Source organism: Prosopis cineraria, unplaced genomic scaffold (genome assembly GCF_029017545.1).
Source record: "Prosopis cineraria cultivar Desert tree isolate PC_DT_omini unplaced genomic scaffold, ASM2901754v1 PC5, whole genome shotgun sequence".
Classification (NCBI taxonomy): domain Eukaryota; kingdom Viridiplantae; phylum Streptophyta; class Magnoliopsida; order Fabales; family Fabaceae; genus Prosopis; species Prosopis cineraria.
The window spans coordinates 39265572-39284699 of NW_026555336.1; the positions used below are offsets into that span (position 1 = coordinate 39265572).

The window sequence follows — 19128 nt, forward strand, 5'->3', positions numbered from 1 at the left end:
ATGTTCACCCTCTAGCTTTCTTACTCCTCTTTGCCTTTTGCCAGTAGGAGGCGAGGCTAAATCTTAAGCAATCATTTATGAACATGAAGGCAAATTGAGGAACTAGAGAACACTATGTTGTTAAAATATCAGGAATTGTAGGGGAATGAGATCCCATAACTTTCCCGCCAACATCGACGAAAGTCTCGTATCCGGGTAAAGGGCTAACCTTCCCATCAGCATCTACTTGTACAGGATACTTCAGAATATGTCCCTGCAATAATGAGAAGTTCTCTGAAGTGTATCTTCCCCAATTCTTCTGCAATAGAATTCACCTTACGCACACATTCCAGACTCTCTGGTTCTTCAAAATTTGCGTCCAGCAACCCAAGATGCTCTGCCCACAGTGACATTCTGTAACCATAAATCTGCAGGCACACACACATATCAAACCATCCATCTCAAGCTAAGCAACACACAGCTGATGAACACTGATACAACGAGTCATGTGATTTCCAGATCATTCATGAGACGAGGAATTTGTAATTGGCAAGAGAAGGAAAAAATCTCCAATTCAAATATTTGCTGCGCGAAGAAAATATCTTTGCCAAACACGACAATGGAGTAGGCATCATTATAGATAAGGAGTGGAAGAAGAACTTTGTAAGCATTAGCAGAATGTTGGAGATAGAATTATTTCTTTAAAAATGATAATTGGACGTGAGACTGTTAATATTATTAGCGCTTATGCGCCGCAAGTCGGACAGAAGCCAGTCTTAAGGAATTATTTTGGGAGGATCTAGAGGGGTTGATTCGACACATACCACAGAGTGAAAAGATTTTTATTGGAGGAGACTTAATGGGCATGTCGGGAGGGAAGCTGGTCAGTATGCGAGGGTGCATGGTGGTTTTGGTTTTGGAGAGCTAAACAATGAAGGACAACTCTTCTTGATTTCTCATTGGCGTATGATTTTAAGATTGCCAACACTTGTTTCAAGAAGAGAGATGAGCATCTCATCACTTACAAAAGTGGAGCCTCAAGGTCGCAGATTGATTTTCTTTTGGTTAGGAACACAGATAGAAAACTTTGTAAAAATTGTAAGGTGATACCCGGAGATGCTGTAACGACACAACATAGGGTCCTAGTCCTTGATGTGGGTATTATGAGTAAAATCCAAAACGTCGACAAGTAGTAACACCAAGGATTAGATGGTGGCAATTAAAAGGTGAGAAGCAAGATATTTTCAAGCGAAATCTTTTGGATAAAGGAATTTGGGATTCTCAGGGAAGTGCTAACATTATATGGGAGGATATGGCTAAAAAGATACGGGAGGTTGCAAAAGTAGTTTTGGGAGAATCGAAAGGTTCTGGTCCGAGAGATAAGGAGTCTTGGTGGTGGAATAATAGTGTACAGGACAAAATCAAGTATAAGAAGAACTGTTTTTAAAGCCATACATTTGTGTAACAATGAGGAAAATTGGGAGAGGTACCGTATGGCTAAGAAGGAAACTAAGAGAGCTGTGGGTGAAGCTCGTTCTAAAGCTTTTTAAGAATTTTATAAGAACCTTGAGACGAAGGAAGGAGAGCAAAATATTTATAAGATTGCCAAGAGTAGGGAAAGAAAATCAAGAGATCTAGAACAGGTAAGGTGTATTAAGGATGAAGAGGGAAGAATTTAGTTACAGATGATGAAATTAAAATAGATGGGAGACTTATTTTTCTAAACTTTTCAATGATGGAGAGGATTCATCTAGTAACTTGGAGGATTTAGTAACTGGTGAAGGAGAACAAAATTTGTCATTCTATCGAAAATACGTGATAAGGAGGTAAGGAAGCTCTTAAGAAAATGGCAAATGGTAGAGCCAACGGACCTGTTGTATATCTATCGAAGCGTGGGAAATGTTTAGGTGAAGAAGGGGTGAGATGGTTAACTAAGTTATTTAATGTGATTTTACGGTCCAAGAAAATGCCTGATGAGTGGAGGAGAAGTACATTAATTCCTATTTATAAAAATAAAGGAGATATTCAGAATTGTACTAACTATAGAGGGATTAAACTCATGAGCCACACAATGAAATTGTGGGAGAAAGTAATTGAGCACAGGTTGAGATTGGAGACAAGTATTTCTGAGAATCAATTTGGTTTTATGCCAGGTAGATCAACTACAGAGGCGATTTATCTACTAAGGGGATTAATGGAAAAGTATCGTTGTAAAGATAAAGATCTACACATGGTTTTTATTGATTTGGAAAAAGCTTATGACCGTATACCAAGAGAAGTGCTTTGGAAAGCGTTGGAAAAAAAGGGAGTACGGATTGCTTATATTAAAGCCATACAAGATATATATGAGGGGGGTAAAAACTAGTATAAGAACGCCTAGTGGTCAAACAAAGGATTTTCCTATAAAGATTGGACTACATCAGGGATCATCTCTGAGTCCTTATTTGTTTAACTTGATTTTAAATGTTTTGACGGAACATATTCAAGAGGAAATCCCGAAATGTATGCTCTTCGCGGATGATATAGTTCTTATAGCAGAGACAAGAGAAGAGGTTAATTGCAAACTTGAGTTATGGAGGAGGACATTGGAGTCGAAAGGTTTTCGTCTGAGTAGAAGTAAGACGGAATATTTATATTGTAAATTTGGTAAAGGACTATTCGAAAATAATTTGGAAGTGAAATTGGGAGATCAAATTATACCCTCAAGTGGAAAAGTTTAGATATTTGGGAGCCATTATTCAAAATGATGGCGAAATCAGTGGAGATATTTCACATAGGAGAAAAAGCGAAAGGAGAAAAAGCGAAAGGAGTTATTTGTGACCGTAAGGTGCCTAATAAACTTAAAGGAAAGTTTTATCGTACTGCTATCAGACCGGCAATGTTATATAGTAGTGAATGCTGGGCTCTAACGGGACAGCAAGAGCATAAAGTTGGAGTAGCAGAGATGAGAATGTTTACGATGGATGTGCGGACATACACGTAAGATAAATTCGAAATGAGCACATACGCGAAAAAAGTGAGGGTGGCACCTATTGAGGAAAAAATGGTAGAAAATCGGTTGAGATGGTTTGGGCATGTACAAAGAAGACCAAGGGAGGCACCAGTGAGAAGAGTGGAACATATAACTTTGAGTCCGATTAAGAGAGGGTAGAGGAAGGCCTAAGAGAACACTCTTGGTAAGTTGTTGAACGTGTCTCTTAATTAATAATATTTTCTAAAGCTTAATAAATGAAGAGCACAATGGCGTCTTGCAATCCATGTAGCCGACCCCACCTAGTGGGATAAAGGCTGTTGTTGTTGTTGTTTTGTTGTTTTTTTTTTTTTAAGTTTCTGAATCTTTTTTTCATACCTAAATTATTACTCTTCTTTTCATTAATCTATAAAGCTCTAATCAATCTTTCCATTATCCATGTGAGTAGATTTTAACAGTTTTACTTTCTCTTTAAACAATAAGAACCAAATTGATAAAAAATTAAACTTGAAAGACCAAATCGATAACTAAGACAAACTTGAGAGACTAAAAGTTTCATTATCCCTAAAAACTGATTAACCAGCCATATCATATCAGCCAAACTAGCATTTTCTACCCTGAAACATGCCAGTTATCAGGATCATCTTCACTGTTGACCCATAGTAAAGGATTATCTCCTGGAACAGTTGTGCTACCATCCTTTGAGGGAGGCAAGGGAGGACTTAATATCCATGAGATGCGTTCTATTTTCAGTAAAGCGTCATCATGCCAATGAGAAGCCTTTTTGAAAAGTATTCCAAACTCTTTCCACTTTGTTGCTTTTCTCCACCGCTGCTCAAATTAAGAAGAACATCATATGCAGCAGGTCCATCTATTCTGCAGTGCAAATCATGCCTGGTTGCCTAGGAGTCCTTGTCCAGCCTATCAGAAACAAAAGATATGAGCCACCGTCATAAATTGAATGATACATCAATTATATTTTTGAGAGAAAGTTTAAAATTCAGCGTATCAGCCCATCAGGATGATAATAAACCACTACGCCCAACACATGCTAATCGCCAAAAATGACTGTAAAATAGAAAAACATTTCATATTCTTTGTGATAATGGCTACACCATATTACTTATAAATTGGAGCTGACATTTACAGAAAGTGGCATACGACTCATTACCCCCCACACGGTCCTCTGACGAAGACCTATAAAGTTGATATCTCAAACTGTTCTATTACATCATTTATTTTTTTTTAAAAAAAAAAGTTGAGTTACTAATTCAAATTAGATTTGCATTCGAAAACATGATATATAATCCACAGCTTCCACTTCCAGCTGAGCAGCCTGAGATTTGAGGGGCTGACCAGGTTACCCAACTAACTAAATGAGGAGAAATATTTATCTCAGTGGCCCACATGACTGAAATCACAATCTTTCATATAAGTTCTAAATTTTATGTAATGTGTTAGGTCATGTCCTCGAATGAATGCTTGAAGACACGAGAGTGATAATTATGGTGCATGCTTTCCCTGACATTTTGGATGATATTATAAAATATAAAATTTGCATACTTGGCAGCCAAAACATCGTAACAAATTGTCTAAGCAGCAGTCTAAGAATTTAACAGTGTGGCCTTCAACCCATTAACTCAGGGCTTGAGTTTTGCCAAGACATAGCAGATGATAGTACATATATCAATTTCTATCAAGAAGCTTTTACACATTCAATGATCAGAACATGAATAATGCAGCGTAAAATCCATTTTTGTGCAATATAATCAGTGTAGCCCGTCAACATAGTAACTAGGGTTTTACTGCTACGTCATGGCTGGCTTCAACACAAAATTATGTTGAGAAGTCTATATACTTAGTCACCAAAACGTGCATAATGGTGAGTTTGGACAACACTTTTCATACTACTTAAATAGAAGTAATTTCAACATACAAATATGCCCAGCTGAGCTGACAACTTACTGAAAATGTAGGATTGTGAAAATCACCCGAAAATACAGTATCAAGATCATGAAAAAGTCGATGCTCAGGTGTGTCATAGCGACCATCACATAGATCAAGGCCTCCTAAAAAAGCAGTGATCTTACGGTTATTACCAAAGGCCTGTGTGTCAACAAGGACACATTTTTGGTGATGTGTGAAAACAGTTCCAACAACCTGTATGAATTCACACAGACAATTTTATAATGGATTTTATCTCAAAAGACAATTTAATAAATATCACTAATGACTTAACGATATTAGCAAGTAGAGAAATGAATAGAATGTCAGAGTGAATAAACGTGTTTTTGTCAAAACAGAGAAGGTGAGTAGTAGGAGAATTTGAGATATACATCTTCCACATGCCAGTTTACGTTTACAAATACAGGGCATTTAAAAATTACTGGAAAGAGGAAACTCGACTCTTCAGTACACGTGCTCAAATATTAACTACAAAATAAAATAAACATTAAAAATGCACCTTAAAATGGTATAAAGTCTGTTCAAAAGTGAATTTGCAGGTTAGAGTCTCACCGACTTGAAGAACAACGTGTTCATGGAAGTCTTATCATCCCAAATCAGCAAGAAACTCGCACCCCTTCTCAGATTTGTATTTGAGCAATTCACCAAGAGTTAAATCCCCACCTCGTGGCAAAGGCTTGCTAGGTTCCCTCACAATCTTTACTTTGTGGTAGATTGACCAACCCACAAGATAAACCATATGATGAGCCTCAGATATAGCATAACAAATATCCTCCCAACACTTTCCATGCTTGTAAACCTCTCCCCCCCTCTAGCTTTATCTCAGGTAGGATCCCATTTGGAACATGGGCATCTTGGTACACCTCACCGAGCTTCCCTTCCGCAAAGGAAAATACGTTTGCCTCACGCCCTTGTGCTCCGGATCAGCCGCAATGCCTCGCCGTAGAACGAGTTCTCTTCAACGGCTATGAACTTCATTTCTATACGAAGAGCGGTGTCCGGCTTGGGAGGCTTACCGGAAGAACCAAGAATGGGGAACCATCCGGCTATCAACTCACCGGAGGCAATTTCCTGTGCAGGAATACTGACAGTTCCCAATAGCTGAGCACCAAATAAGTCGTCGTCTTTGACTCGAAATTCCAAATACTCCCACGGGGTGTGCCAATGGGATACTGAATCGCTCGTTCCACTGAGGGTCCGGCATATTCTTTATCACACGCGTCCGGGCAACAGTAGACTGCGGCACCGAGACGGTGACGTATGAGTCGCTGTGATAATGCTCCGAATGCGACGACGGTGAGTCTTCCGGTGGCCAGCATCCGAGGAATGGAACTTGATATTGTCACAGGCGGTGATGCAACGACGGAAATGCTCAGAGAAAGCATCCATGTTGGGCAAGTTTCGGGCCTCAAAGATGGTCAAGTACAGGTCGCCGTGAAGATAGCTAATTCCCGTCTCGCCGTGTAACCGTTCTCCGACATTGTTCCTGGATTTTGGATTTTCAATGCTGACAAAAGATGTGAATATGGTTTCTGGTTTATGATTACATGTACATCGTCTACATGTCGCGGGCACGTTGCGCCTCGGTGGCGCCCTCACTCATTTTTGGGGAATTTTTTAAAACTTCTCCACTGTTCTCAATACGCACTATTTTATTTTATTTTATTCTTCTAATACAGTATTTTATTTTATTGTTAAAAAAATGTAATTGTAATTCTAGATTAAAACAATTCTTGGTACATTCACACTCTTGTTTGGCGTTCAATAATATTAATAAATAAAATACAGTAATCTCCTTTCATTTTATTAAGAATACAGAGACTTGTCATCTATTTTAAAATCTGCACTTTAATCCAACATTTACTATCAATAAGAATATTTCACTCAAAATTTTAAAATATTTAATTTTTTTATTTCTAATTATTTAAAATTATTAATTTTCTCATAGAGTATGATTTATTTATCTTCTCTCTCCCAATTTTAAAAAAATAAAAAAAATTAAGCATGTCTTAAAAATTAGGTTACATGTAATGAAATTTAAATAAAAATAAACGTAAATTATATTGAGTAATTTATTATTGAATTCTTATTTCATAATTTTAACCACATTTTTGCATATTATTTTTTCAATTTATGCATTTAATGTTTAAAAAATTATTAAATAGAGACAATTGTATAATTAAAAATTTTAAAATATAGTTTATAAAAAAATTGAAATATAAATAAAAATTAAAAAAATATATAGGCAGTAATTTTAGGTATTTTGAATTATTTTTATCCACAGAAAATATTTTAATTTAATATTTGTGACTTAACTGTGTATTAGTGATTGAATAGATGAAAATAAAATATTAAAAATAAAAGAAATTTTCATATATTTATAATTATTTATATTAAAAATATTTCTATAGGTTTTAAAAATAATAATCTCCGTAATTAAGATAAAAAAGAGGAAAGTTCTGCATATTTTACTATGTTAATAACTGCTACAGTTTTTGTAACAAAAAAAAAGAAAGAAGGAAAGAAAGAAAACAACAACAACAGTTCACATACGGTGGAACACTGCGTAGAAATATCAAATAGTCCAATATTTCTTTTCAGAGGACAGTATGAAAATTTCGGCGAGGAATTAAATTTTAAGATGAAAATGTGGGGTTCGAGAGGAGAATTAAACTAATGACAGCATATATATTCATTTTATTCCGTTTTAAAATCTATTATATTATTTGTCACATATTAATATTATAATATATGGTATATAATACAAAATTTATAATAAATCATATTATTTATAGCATATAGTATCATTTTTCGAACATGTACTAACTATATAACACTTAAGCAGCGAATAATATAGTTTATTTTAATTTTATGTAAATCTGAATAGATAAAACCTTGATAAAAAGGGATAAAACCCGCCCTACCTACTAATGAAAGAAAGAACTCCCTTTATCTTAAATTATAAATATTTTTAGATAAAATTTCACGTATCAATAAATCTCATTAAATACATTTAACAACTTTATTTTTTCAAAATAAAAATATAACTTTTAAAAATACCTTTCTTTCATTTGATAACTTTAAATCTACATTTAATTAAAATTAAATAGAGGGAGAAAGGATAACATTAGAATAAGCTTATTTAATATAACAAATATTAATCTTTTCAAAATGTTTTATATTTTGTGATAACAAATCTTTTTCAAAAGTGCCTTATAATTTGATATTGATAGAGTATTATTTATTTTTTTTAACAGCAAAATTTAGATACTAAAGACATTTTGACTGATAGAGTTGTTTTCTATATTTGACAACTGGATTTTGTATGTATTTTACTTTCTCTGAAACTTAAAATAATTGATAAATTTTTTAATTTAAAATATTTGATATAAAATTTCTGTGGCTTGGTTTGAGAATCGAGTCTAGAGGATAATGCCCCTTAAGTGTTTGACAAGCATACTTTTAGAATAAACACTCGAAAGAGTGACTAAAATCAAGTAATTGTATGGGTTCTTAATATCTTTTACTGTGATTTTCTTGGAGTGTCAAAGATGTACAAGAAACAAGGATACACCAAGTGACGCATGAAAGTCTATTGCATTGTAAAAATGCAAGTTCAACTAGTGCTCCATCAAACGGAGGGAAACAAAGTAAGGACTAGTTTGGGAATCCTAAGCTAATATGAACAAAATGAGTCGCGTTGGCATTCTTGGGTAACATTGGGTTAAAAAGTCGAATCTTTGCGTAGGACAAGTTGAGTTGATTTTGGGTTAATTGTGCAAAACGTCGAGAGATCATAAGTTACATGCTTGCGGCCTACTTATAGAGGAAAACAGCTGTGTGCTCTTTCAATTTGAATTTTGGCACTTGCAGATAACAAGTAACTTTTCGCACCACCACCTTATTGCAAGGTAGCAAGTAAAGTTGATCACCTGAATTTATTATGATTTGTTTTATGGACAGACCGAGAAGAGCAAAGAAGACGAGAATTGTCCTAAAGAATCAAAGAAAAAAAAATTATAATCCTCACGCCTCACCACGTTATTGTAAGGGAAATATTGAAAAGAAAGAGTTAAAATCTATTCCATTCTATACAACTACTCTTATTTTATTTAAAAGTCATTTTTAATATATTTTATCAAAATTAAAAAAATTTTAAATTTTATTAACTTTGACTTAAAATTTAATAAGTTTTCATCTCTACCCCAAATAAAAACAAAAAAAAACTATTTTTAATGATTTTTTTGACATTTAATAAATACATAAATTGTAAAAATAAATATAGAAAATAGTAAATTGCTTTATAAATAAAACTAAAATTATACTCGCAACATTTTGTTCTATTCTGCTCTATTACATACCACTAATAATTATTATGTTCCATTTAATTTCATCCTAACCTCCAGAAACACCCTTAAAGTTATACTTTCATCGTGCTGTTATAAAAAAATAAAATAATATTAAAACCTAACAACCTGCATATTAAATTTTGTTGTCCTCCTCGCATAAAAAAAATTATAATCCTCACGTCTCATCACGTTATTGCAAGGGCAATATTAATAGGAATAAGTCACAATCTATTTCGTTCTATAAACTACAAGGCAACATTAAAACACCCTTAAAGTTACATTTTCATGGTGCTGTTATAAAAATAAAATAATATTAAAACCAAACAACCTGCATATTAAATTTTGTCGTCATTCTCGCATAAAAGGAAGTAACGCACTTGATCTGGGGCAAAATATTGTACCCGGGTGAACCTTCAACTAGACCCCTCACAGAAACAGAACACAGCTAGCCCGAACCCGAATGCCATAACCCTGTTCTCTAAAATTACCATGTCAAAAACTGCCGTTCTCAGCCGAACCCTCCTAATAGTTCCCGGGGAAGAAGTCAAGAGACATTTTTTGCGGGGTTTGCATACTTCCCTTGTGGCGACTAAAGGAAAGCATCAGTCTCATTGGGAAACGGTTCTTTTAGGCGAAGTGAAACTGATATAAATGTACAAATAATATTCAATTTTGATACAATAGAGAACTCATTCAGCGTTAGCGACGACATTTGAACCTTGCACTGAATATTTAAATTATTCAGCGGGTACTGGTACACACTTTTGTCCGTGTTCAAATACCATAGGATCAAACAGACAAGCATGTATAGATCGCTCTGCCAGTTAAAAAGTTGTAGCCCAAAAAACAAATGCCTTGATGAACTTGATATTTCCCAGCAACAAATGCTGAACTAACGCAATCATGCTCATCTCTTAGAAGGGTAAAGCTTGAAACATCTCAAAGGACCCAGAAAGGCTTTGCTACTCAATCCCCTGCGCGTAGCCTAAAGTGGCTCTTTCACATTGACAATTGCCAATTAGTCCTGATATCTACATTTTGCGGCAAATTGACAAATGTTATATATATTAATTGCAATAAATCAAAGTCGAAATGCAGAAAAGAAATACACCGATGGAATTATTCTTGGGCCTGATCAAGGAAAATTTATTCAAAGCACATACTCTTTCATTTTGTGTCCCGACACCATACAACTTCTTTGGACCTATCTTGTACGAAGTTCTATCGAAATTTATCTCGTCTCCTTTCCACCATTATATTGGGAAAAAAATTAATGTTCGGTAACTTTTTATCCTGACCTGACTGTTATGAACACTTCCCGTACATTTTGAATGTTGAATTATATTATGGGGAAACAATACTCAATTAAAAAGATCAATTTAATAATAGTTAAATTTTCAAAAAAAAAATTGTCGAAAGCTGAGTTGCAATATCAATTTAGATAGTTACAAGGAAAAACACAATCATTGATCTCTGTAGTTTCATCAAATTTTGCTTTTAATAGTCCCTATAGTTTTTTCAATATTTTCAATCCTTATAATTTCAGCAACATTGGATGACATTTGTTACTTAAGTCCCTAACGATGTTAAATTAAAGGAACTATAAGGACTGAAAATAAATTATAAGGATTAAAGTAAAACTCAATAAAATTATAAGGACAAGTAATTGTGTCACTCCTAGTTACAAATATGGGAGGGTTAGTTGCGAATCAATCATTTAAGTCTTGCAGGTCACTCTCAATGATTTGCTACTAATACTCCCACATTTACAAGGGTATCTGGATCCATATTCGGAATTTTATCTTTCAACAAAATTTTTAAAACCTGTCATTAAATTAATCTTTTGGGGCCCAAGTGTCATTCCCCCTTGTTTTAGTGCTTTCTGTTTACCCGAATACACCATGGGGTGCAACACGTTCATTAACATAAAAGCTTAAATTCGCAGTCTAATCTCACTCCAATAAAGCTCTCTAAAGCAGTTATGCACCTCAGCGAGAACTCCGATCATCCTTGTCACTAGTCTGTGGAGTGTACTGGCTGGTAGATGATGGCGAGTACCCAGGCTGACTCGGCGAGTAACCAGTACTGGGACTGCAAAGTATCCCATAAAATCAAAACAGTCATAAATTGATCACACTTGTGGATCACTGTGACATTGAAAAACAAAGAATAGAAATGCTCACCTGAATTGTGGAGAACTTGGGCTATAGTCCGGGCTTACACCAGAATTATATGGGCTAAAAAAACAAAGACAAAATATGTACCGTCAAACACCAGATTTTGAACTATTCAACTCTCCCGCTTTCATGACAGATTAAACGTAGAGATAGAAGTCAGGATAAATAGCAACTTCCATGTACAATAATAAGCCAACTGCTTCATGAGCATAGATCATAAATGGAGTTGACTTACCTGCTGGGGCTGTATGTTGGGCTTGATGGTGAATAAGATGGAGATGTTGGTGAATATGATGGTGAAGTAGGGCTGGACCAAACAAAAAGACAAGCTACTCAGTGGAAAGCTCTAACACGATGAATTAGCAATTGATTTATATTTTAAAAAAAAAAGTACAGCAATTACACACACACACACACACACACACACACACAGGATCAACCAACTAGCTAACAATTAAATAACTTGAAATCAAGAGACAAATCAATGATATAGAATCCAGTTATCATTCAAAAGTTCTATATAAACCATTTAGTATGAAATACTTTATAAGTCCAAAGATGACTCGCCTGTAATTTGGGGACGTAGGACTGTAAGGACTTGATGGAGATAGCCTTGGACTGCTTGGGGAATAAGCCAGTGACGGGCTGTACCTTGCTGATTGTGGATTGTAACTAGGGGAAGTGGGGCTATAACTTGGTGAGGTAGGACTGTAACTAGGTGATGTTGGACTGTAGCCAGGAGATGTGGGGCTATATGCTGGGGATGTTGGGCTATATGATGGGGATGTGGGGCTGTAGGATGGGGAAGTTGGGCTGTAGGATGGTGATGTTGGGCTGTAGGATGGTGATGTTGGGCTGTAGGAAGGGGAAGTGGGGCTGTAGGCAGGGGAAGTGGGGCTGTAGGCTGGGGAGGTGGGGCTGTAAGCTGGCGAGGTGGGGCTGTAGCTCGGTGAGGTGGGGCTGTAGCTCGGAGAGGTGGGGCTGTAGCTGGGTGAGGTGGGGCTGTAGCTTGGTGACGTAGGCGAATAAGAAGGGCTTGTAGGTGAATATGCAGGACTAGTTGGACTATATCCTGGAGAGCTAGGACTGTAAGTAGGAGAGGGTGGGGCTGTAACCAGGTGACGTGGGACTGTACCCAGGTGACGTGGGACTGTACCCAGGTGATGTGGGACTGTACCCGGGAGAGGAGGGACTGTAACCTGGTGATGATGGGCTGTAACCAGGAGAAGAAGTTGGGGAGAACGCCATTCCACCAACATAAGGAGAAAACTGTGCATCAGTAGTAGGTGACAGCCGCAGATTAGGGCTCAGCAAATAACTTGGTGACATCATGCCTTCATGATAAGGAGTTCCTGAGATGGGGGATCTTGCAGGTGTCATGCCAAAATCAAGACCTTCCATGTAACTAGGTAGCTGGAGCTCTATAGCATTCTTCAGCATCTCGTCGTTGAGATACAAGGCACAGCTTCCAGTTCCAATGGGGGCAAGCTGGCCTAACATAATATTTTCAGTGACACCCCTCAAGTAATCAGACTCAGCATATACTGCAGCATCAAGGAGAATATCCACCGTCTCTTCAAATGAAACACCTCATCATTGGTCCAGTGTCATTACGATTAATGCCATGACGAGTTATTGCCATCAAATGGCCACGATAAGTCATGGTATCACAAAGAATAGCCAGATGCCGGTAATACGAGCCATAAAGATATAACACATTGCTCATCATTAAATATACAAGTCAAATCATCGTCAAATTCAGGTTGATCTTTTCAGCAATGTCAGCCATACTTAACTTCTTATCCACCATCATTTCTCGATTTAATTCTATGCGAAGTAACCAAGGAGATATTTTTTCAGGGAAATTTCTTCATCTGGCATTTCATAGTAGGATTTCACAAAATCAACATCCTCTTCGATAATTGTGCTCATTGGGTCTGGATCATACCACACTTCTGTGGCTTGTGTAACACTCCTAAGAGTAGTGTATTCCAAGGCACATTGAACATTCTTTGCCCTCTCTTTTGTCTTACTGACCTCAGGTTTCAGGTAGACAGAGAGAGAAGGTGTTTTGATTCTTTTTGCTACATTAATGATTTCCCTCAACCTAGGAACACCCAGAGTAACGTTCTTAGCACTGACACCAGCATAGTGAAAGGTGTTCAGAGTCATTTGAGTGGCTGGCTCACCAATAGACTGAGCTGCAACACAGCCAATCATTTCTCCAGGGGCTACAAGTGACTGTAAGAATCGGGATTCAATTTCCCCCACAACCCACTCAAATGCCTCACGAGAAAGCCTGTATTCCTCTAAGACCCTCTTACTAGCAAAAGTGCTACGGAGGAGAATGTTGAACAGGAGAGTTGCATTCTTTTGAGCTTCTTGACTCAAGAGATCTTCACCAGGAACAACCTTCAATCTCTCTTGGAGCTTATCAATGGCTTCAACAATTTCCATAGGATGCATATCTGAAGGCCTTCGGAAATCCACCTTGAATGTCTTCTGAGCATTCCAGATCAGTCTCTTCAGATTTACAGGTAGGGGCAGAGAACTATCACCAGAAGTTACTATCTCATTTGCAAGCTGGTATCTGTCTGCTTCAAGCTTTTGAACTTCAGCTTCAAACACATTCCGGAATTCTCTGATGGTTTTCAGGTCTTCTACAGGTTCTTCAAGCATATAATTAGGTTTCCAGTTTTCATCATCAAACTCATACCTGAAAGACTTGTCAAATTCTGATTTTTTCATTTTTAATGAATCCAACTTCTGTGTTTCTATCCAGACAGCATCCATACCGTCTTCTCCATACAGAAATTGAATAACATCTCCCAACGAGTTCCTAACTGTACCATCATATTTAACCATAATATCCTCCATAGCCTTTACAAGTCTCCTTTGAATGTACCCAGTTTCAGAGGTCTTAACTGCAGTATCGATAAGACCTTCCCTCCCACCCATGGCATGAAAAAAGAACTCTTGAGGGGTTAGTCCACGAAGGTATGAGTTCTCCACAAAGCCACGGCTTTCAGGCCCATAATCATCCTTTGTAAAATGGGGCAATGTCCGATCTATGAACCCATATGGAATTCGCTTACCCTCAACATTCTGCTGGCCCACACAAGCAGTCATCTGAGATATGTTAATGAAACTTCCTTTTGAACCAGCCGTAACCATTGCTTTCAGATTATTACTCTCGGACAAACTTTTCTGTGCACTATTTCCAGCATCATCACGAGCTTTATTCAGTGTCTAAGAGTATTCCACAAAAAAACTAACGAACATTAGGCTCAACTGAAGAAGCAAGAAAATTTAATAAAGCAATGCAATACAATGTGAGCACCTGATTCACTCTATTTTCAAAGGATTCCATCATTGTTCGTCCTGGTTCAGCCTCCAACTTTTTCTCCTGTGCATCCCTAATAAGCCTTTTCACCTCCTCTTTAGCATTAGCGATAGTCTGATTAATAGTCTCCATGGTTGCAGCATCTGCAATTGTGTCGCCAATTCCAATCGTAAAACCATTTTGCAAAAGCCAATAGTTGACAAGCCACTGAGTATGACCAAGGAATTTACGAGCTGCATCAGGGCCAACCTCCTCCCTGTATTCAAAGCAGACATTCAGTAAACAAGAGAAAGAATACAGGAAAAGTTTACTCAAATAGCCGCTGAGAACCACAAGCTTCAATAATATTTTTATAAAGAATATTCCACGATATAACAAGCAATCTTCTTAGAAGATGGATTTTCATCAACACCCCAAATTCATCAATGTTAGGCTTGGGAAGTTGACCCAAAAACTTGTTATTTCTAAAGAGGTTGTAGCTGCAGATATGATCTTAGTTGTTGTATTCAGAAATGATGTAAGCTATAAATGCTATAACAATAATTATATACGTAAATTACATACCAAATGACATGTACAAGACTTCCAGTAGATGTTCCAAGCGTCTTTTTACAAAGAGTTCCAGTAAGTAATTCCCCTTTCTCTATTCTGACAAGGGTATCACCTGGAGTTGCATACCCAGATTCACCTTCTTGGTGCCAGCTTGACTGTCTAATGAGATTTATTTGTTTTGGTATGATGAGATTGAAAACTTGCTTTCCAGTCCACAATGGCTCTGGCTTCAGAATTGCTGGAGCTGGCACCTTCCCATCAAAATCTTCCCACCACATCAAAATGTTCATAAAAACATCCTACAAAGAATAGCTTTTATCATACTTCTGAATGGATCATACAACAACAAACAAGTAAAATGCAACAACAAAGAGTTGTCTAAATCAAACCTTTGTGATGAAGGTATCCCTCTTGGTGATTTTTCTGCATCCTAGAAGTGTATCTTGGACAATTCCCATGACTGGCCTATTTGACTGAGGCGATACAATGCACTTAGGCACCATCATGAGCTCTAACACCTCAGCTCTGGTTTCAAATGACTGAGGAACATGCATATTCATTTCATCCCCATCAAAATCAGCATTATATGGTGAAGTAACAGACAAGTTCAAACGGAAGGTAGAATAAGGCATGATTTTGATTCTGTGCCCCATGATAGACATTTTATGAAGGCTGGGCTGACGGTTGAATAGGACAAAGTCTCCATCATTCAAATGACGCTCCACCTAAAACCACATCATTAAAAGTTGTAAGAAGACAGTGAGACTAAAATTTAACCTAGAAGTTAGCCATAGTTTAAAAACGATGCCTTGTATCCAAGCTCCAGATGGTGATCACTACTTTTCTTCAAATATCGAAGATCAAGCCTTTGCCCATCATCTCGAATGATGTACTTGGCACCAGTTTTGCCAGGTGGAGGATGAGGTCCATATTCAACTAGTTCCTTCAACCTGTTTTTTTTTTTTTAATTCCCAATATAAATAATATAACATGTGTATAAAGCAACAAAAAGCATATAATTTAACCTTTCGATGTTATAAGGAGTCACTGTCTCAGGGTACGTAAGATTCAGAGCAATACTCCACGGCACTCCCAATTGATCAATGTTAATTGTTGGATCTGGTGTGATTACTGTTCGTGCAGAAAAATCTACTCTCTTCCCCATCAAGTTACCTCTAATCCGGCCTTCTTTTGCCTTAAGCCTGCTGCATATTGATTTGATAGGCCTACCTGATCTTTGTGTAGCCTATAAGAAAACATAAAATGAATTTAAAAAGAATGTATCATCCTCAAGCATCATAAAATACGCCAAAGGTTCAAGTCAGCATAAAATATATCACCAATAAGTACTAAACGCCTATGTATAAACAATTATACCCTTGGCAACCCAGGCAATTCATTATCAAAATATGTAGCTATGTGAAACTGCAGCAACTGGGCAAACTCAGAAATAATATGTGCAGGCGATCCATTTCTCTCCTGTCTCTTCAAATTCTCATTGTGCCTAATGATCATCGCCAGCTGATGAGTCAAATCATCCTACACAAGACAGAAATAATCAGTATCAACATATCACCAAAAAAAATTACAGTTGGCCAGCAAAAACCACCAGAAATCACTAACAATAGACAGTAGGAAAAGAAAATCAACAAGAACCGAGAACAAGGTGTTAATTAGATTTTAAAAAAAAAAAAGGTGCTTGCCTCACTCCTAGAGGAAGTGTCCATCATTACAGAAGGCCTCACAGGTGGTGGAGGAATAGGAAGAACTTGTAAAATCATCCAGTCAGGACGGGCATACTTAGGATCCAAACCCAACAATTGGCAGTCTTCATCACTAATCCTTTTTAAAACACTAAGAACCTTCAACAGATTCAACAAATCATAATCAACACATATTATTTAGCAGTGGACATATAAGTTCAATAAGTTCAAATCATTACCCTTTCCGCAGTAAGAGTCTGTTTCCTTTCCACAGGTTCAGGAAGTTGTTCCAGGTCATCACTTTTCTTCCTTTGAGCTTTGTACTCCGCAATCATTTTCATACCCTCAATAGTGAGCTTTGGTTGCTGGGCACCGCAGCCACCCCGACTCTTCTTAACTGGTTTTTCAGAGTCTTGAGAATGAACATCAATCTCATCACCACCTTCACATTTGGTTTTGTTTTTACACGCATCCAAAATCTTTTTCAGCCTATTTTTCGGATTCCTTATCCTCAAGGCTTGCTTAAATTTATGATCTTCCTACAGAATGAACAACCAAATCAAAACTTACAATATGGTTAACAGTTTTCTGCACTTAAAACAGAGAATCAAATAAGAAAACACAAAACAAAAGCCTGTCACAATGGAGGTAACAGAATCCTATCAGCGAAAGCAGCAATAGTTACATTATTGTACCATAGACCAACCATGAAAAATCAACCGACCCAACAGAAAGACAAAAATTTAAACTTCCATGATCAAGCATAAGAAGAAAATCACACGTGAAACTGACTTCCTGAGTGTGTGCTTGCCTGCAAGCTTCATACAAAAAATGATGTGTTCGACCATCAAAACAAATGCACATGACTGAGAGCTGACAAACATGGAAACCATCTCATCTGTGCTCATTCATACAAAAGTTTAAGTTGCCAACATTTTGTGAATCAAGTACAAAGTATAAATCGAGAATGGTTTCATGGAATTCAAATTCACGTCCAAAAATATAATGTAGCCGTGCAAAACCCACTTGATCCTTTGTGAAGGTAATCAAGTACCTCATCGGCTAGAATCTTAGAGCAGTTGAAGCAAACACAACGCATAATAGTGAGCACAGTCTTTATGAACCCAATATGAAACATAGGCTTTGCAAGCTCCAGGTGCCCAAAGTGGCCCGGGCACTCTGCCATGTTCGCTGTACACGTTTCGCACTTCATCTTCCTATCAATGGTACCAAGCCGAGGGTCACTCAATCCTCCAATCTTCGGCTTGCCCCTCTCCGTTGTCTCTCCATGTTCAATCTGCACCACAGACATTTGCCTCTGCGCAAGCCAAACCGAGTAAAAATAAGTTCAGAAACTACCTTTGCAACCACACAAATCAATCAGAAACTGAAGATTCTCATTTCCATCGTGTTCCAAGAAAACTTAAAGAAGTAAATACGATAGCGAGAATTACGATCTCATCGGGACTGAGTATGCCGAACTGAACCAGACGGACTTTGGCGACCTCAGCCGGCGAGTAGGGGAACCGTATATCCATGAGGGGTGTTGATCGAGAAGGGAATATATCAGATAGGGTTCGAGAGTAAATGCTTGAAATTAAGCTCAGAACTAAGTTTCGCCAGCACTTTTCTTATGGGTTTTTGGTTTATTTGTCGTTGTTGTACTTCTCAGTTTCCCTCGCTTTCTCGGTTTTAAGCAGCTTCGAGGGGATCTGCTGCAAAATCCTTTCCGCGAGAGGAATTCTCCTCGGGACGAAAGGGCAAGAAGGCAGGCCCGGAGGCCTTATTTATAGACGGAAAACCGCGCAGCCGACCTTAACGATAGCTATCGTACGCCGTATGCGCGCTGTGCCAAAAGTCAAAGGTTTCATCGTTGAGATTACTTCCCACGTTAAAAAATATAAATATTTTTAAATAAATTTTATCATCAATAAAATAATTACATATTTTTAAATTAATTTTATTTTTATATTTATTTTTATTAAATATTTTGTAATAAATATAAAATTTAATAGAAATATTTTTAAAAAAATTATAATGATTATATTTAAAAAAAATTAAAAATATCTTATATTTTTAACATTTAATT

General features: G+C 37.0%; 1 protein-coding gene and 1 pseudogene across 1 annotated transcript; both read right to left on the reverse strand.

Moving 5' to 3' along the window:
- Nucleotides 1-112: 112 nt before the first annotated feature.
- Nucleotides 113-6518, reverse strand: LOC129310898 (phospholipase D delta-like; annotated as a pseudogene).
- Nucleotides 6519-10895: 4377 nt separating this feature from the next.
- LOC129310899 (DNA-directed RNA polymerase II subunit RPB1) lies at nt 10896-18795 on the reverse strand. The gene is given in 19 exon segments (XM_054952797.1): nt 10896-11355; nt 11448-11501; nt 11677-11748; nt 12009-12541; nt 12543-13025; nt 13027-13132; nt 13164-13203; nt 13206-13304; nt 13307-14690; nt 14782-15040; nt 15349-15635; nt 15726-16061; nt 16145-16286; nt 16362-16582; nt 16714-16875; nt 17040-17198; nt 17279-17578; nt 18094-18357; nt 18494-18795. Coding segments are annotated over 19 exon segments (5088 nt in total). The 5' UTR covers nt 18578-18795; the 3' UTR covers nt 10896-11252.
- Between the last annotated feature and the right edge of the window lie 333 nt (nt 18796-19128).